At 38.2% G+C, this 3,492-nt stretch overlaps 1 protein-coding gene across 1 annotated transcript; it reads right to left on the bottom strand.

Moving 5' to 3' along the window:
• Positions 1-873: 873 nt before the first annotated feature.
• LOC126703754 (uncharacterized) lies at positions 874-1,830 on the bottom strand. Its single transcript, XM_050402835.1, has one exon. The coding sequence runs from the start codon at positions 1,828-1,830 to the stop codon at positions 874-876; it is 957 nt and encodes a 318-aa protein (XP_050258792.1).
• Between the last annotated feature and the right edge of the window lie 1,662 nt (positions 1,831-3,492).

Raw genomic sequence — 3,492 nt, 5'->3', positions numbered from 1 at the left:
GCAATTTGTACTGGCGGTTCAACGCATCAAGAAAATTCCATGAATCCTTACGATGGTGGGTTTCAGGATGCCCATAAAAACCTGTTATTCTCCATTGAAATCCAGCCCCTTCCCCAGTTATCACAGCATCAATATGATGCATTGAGTAACTCTTAATCTCAAGATTCACCTCCCTTCTCCAGAGCATTGCCAAGCCACCCCCTTTCCCCTCCTTCTTTACATAGAACCCGTTTTCAAAACCGATTTTCATTCTAACTTTTGTCATACTTGCATTTTTCTTTTTTGTCTCCGTTAAGTAGACAACCATGGGATCCCACCGCCGCACCAACTCGCGCAGCGCACCAACTGACCGGGGGGTCCCAAGTCCCCGGCAGTTCCAGCACAAGGCAATCATTGCTTCCGGCGGTGCTGACCAGCAGCCACCGCCGTTTCCTTAGTTTGTTGCTCATCAGAAGGGAGAGCTTCACCACGGGTCTTCTTAGTCACTCTCTTTTCCTTAATTTCCAGAGGCTCAATACTACTTACACGTTTATTTCCAAGCCCAATCCTTTGGTCTGCCATGTCCATATCACTATTTGGGCCCTGCTCTCTAGCTAATTTTTTCCATGCCTTAGTTTTGGGCTTACCTTCTTTACCGTTGTTACTGTCAAGATAGCCCACCACCTTCTCTGTTTCTGCATTCAGATTGGGCTTTATTGGGCTCGTTACCTCAGGTTCTTCTCTTCCTTTGGGCTTTTGTTGGCCCACTACTGAGCTCTGGTCCATACTTACTTTCTCTTTTCCTTTAACTAAAGCTGTGAGAGAGCTGTTGCGTGGGGCGTCACCCTTCTGAGCCTCGAGACGATCACTGTCTGAGCTATCCCGTTTGATTGACTAACCTACCGCCTGACTCCTTGTCAACTCAGCCACACCTAGCTCACCTACGCTGTCATTGTTTTCAAGCCCCTGATTTCCTCTTGAACGTTGATCCCCATCACTGCTGTTAGCCGTTGGATCATTCGTGCCGTTCGTTCCCAGTGGTGATCCAGGTCTTCCACTTTCATTCCTTGAAGGGTAGCTATCGGACTTATTAGATTTTTCTCTTCCTTGACTCGCTTTGTGAATCCCATTTGCCCGAATCCAGTCTCCATATTGGCGTTCAGCTGTTCGATCATTTGGTGGCGTTGCACAGTGTCTCTCATCATGGCCAATCTTGCCGCAACCATAACAGACAGATGGGAGTCTTTCATATTTGAAAGTGACCCACATTCTTTTTTTTTCCAAGTTTGTAACATACCCACCTCTACGAAGTGGTTTATCTAGTTGCAGGGCCACTCGGACTCTCATAAATTTGGCCTGATCCATCTGCCATGATCTTCTGTCTGTTTCAAGATAGTTGCCTATTCTGCTCCCAATATCCCTCCCTGTTTCTTCTGCCATTAACTCAAAGGGAAGCCCCCATACCTGGACCCAAAAGGGTGAATGCGTGAACACAATATTTGCTGCAGAAAGACCTTTTTTCCAACGACATAGGAGGAGTAGATTATTGTCAAAATTCCATGGACCATTTCTTTCAACCCATTCCATCTGATATTGTGAACTGAACTTAAACTGTAGTATACCATTACCCACTTCAACAATCCTAAAATCTGATCCCATCTTCCAAACCGCTCTGAGTGTGCTCTTAAGAGCACGTTGATTCTGTTGTCTGTCCGACTGAAGCTTTCCAAAAAGACTGAGGGCGCATTCTTCAAGAAGATCTGCTCTATCTTGTATTGTGACTTGAATGTCCTCTTCTTCCTCCTTAGTAAGCTGTAGATTTTGTAACCCATCAAGAATTGCTTGCTCCATACTAAGCCACTGGATGAATCATACTCTATTACAGGGTACAGGTATTCTGAGAAAAAGAAAAAACCCCACGCAAAGCTAGGGGAGAGAGAAGCTCCTACCAGTGGAGAGAGAAAAAACTCCTATCGTGGAGAGTAATAATACTAAGTATGTTTGCCCTTTATGTAGTTTAGAACTAAAATTATAACCCATTTATTCAACAGCTGGGGCCTAAGAATAGAATGCTTAGAAGTTGACTCTCCAGTCCCACAACCTCTCTAATTCAAGAGCAGGAGCAAAGAGGCAAATTTATGTTATATGGTTCCTCACCTGAATTTTGCGGAATCCAATAATTTTAAATTAAAATTATGTTTACAAAATACAATTTTATTTCAAAATTTATAAATTAAAACCATGTTATGAAAACATGATTTGGTATCACAATTGAAATCGTGTTTTTGTTGGTTGAGTCATGTAGAGACTGAGGGGCCATGGTCACCCAAGTCTTTCAATTATTTATAATTTTTTTGAACTAATATAGATATTATTTATTAGTATTTTTAAGAAAAAAAAATTGGTATTAAGTACCCTCAAAATTTTTATATTATAATAGTATAGAAAATATCTAAAAAAATTTTAGAAATAATCCTCTTAAATATATTTCAATTGTTTAGAAAAAAAAAAAAAAAAAAAAAAAAAAAAAAAAAAAAAGTAGGCCATAAGAAAAGGGTAACAAAAGTAAACGGTATATAGAGTTATAGAGATTTATGCTATCTAGAGTTTCTTCCAATATGCCAGAAGAAATAGACCGCATAATAATTATGACATTTAGTCAAATTCTTGAGTTTGTTAACCTGCACTCAAATTGTGTGGAAATCTTTTAACAATACAAGAAGTTAGAACTAAACAGCCTGAATGGAAGATGGAAGATGGAAAATTTACCATCAAATGTTAAATATGTACTATAGGCTAATTAAAACAGCCTCCCTTAATAATACGCACCGAATTTTTTCTTTAAAAAAAAAAAAAATACAAGAAGTCAAGAAGCCACTTCTCTATGTATCATAGGCAACTTTAAGAAATTTAAATACATACCCTTCTCCTTTGGTCAATATCCATTCATGTTGAACCCTGATATAAGCGACCTTAACTTACTAGGAGCTTAGTAACTTACCATTACATTCTCAAGCATAACTCAATCCCCCGAGATGCTGCACCTAAGGGTTAAGCATGGAGGCCAGAGGGGATCTTGGGCTCCCCTGGCCTACTTTCTCAAAGTAAATGATAGTGTACTTGTCAACTATAGTAATATTAGGAAAATGTTAAAAATACTACAAGTTTTATTACAAAAAACTTACAAACTGATGTAGCAATAAATGTGATTAGTGTGTTTTAACTATCTTATAAATGAATATTTCTCTTTATAATTGGTGACACGTCATTTTGTAAGCTCAATGTTTTTTTTTTTTTTTTTTTTTTTTTTTTTTTTAAATGAGAATCATAAGCTCAATATAATAAACCCTATAGTATCCCTAGCACTACTTGTATAATTATGGTCAACAATAGTCATGGGCTTTGTAATCACACTATTAAGCAGAATAATTTTTTATTGATTACATATGGGGGAGCTCAGGCATGTATTAATTAAACTTAATTGGAAATTTTTTTGTTAAATAAAGTATCTAC

This window comes from Quercus robur, chromosome 2 (assembly GCF_932294415.1).
Source record: "Quercus robur chromosome 2, dhQueRobu3.1, whole genome shotgun sequence".
Classification (NCBI taxonomy): domain Eukaryota; kingdom Viridiplantae; phylum Streptophyta; class Magnoliopsida; order Fagales; family Fagaceae; genus Quercus; species Quercus robur.
Note: the sequence above shows the minus strand (reverse complement) of the source record. Positions and strands in the feature narration are given on the sequence as shown.

Bases quoted from the DNA above. Each gene is read 5' to 3' on its own strand.
- LOC126703754 (XM_050402835.1), bottom strand. From the start codon at position 1,830: ATGGAGCAAGCAATTCTTGATGGGTTACAAAATCTACAGCTTACTAAG.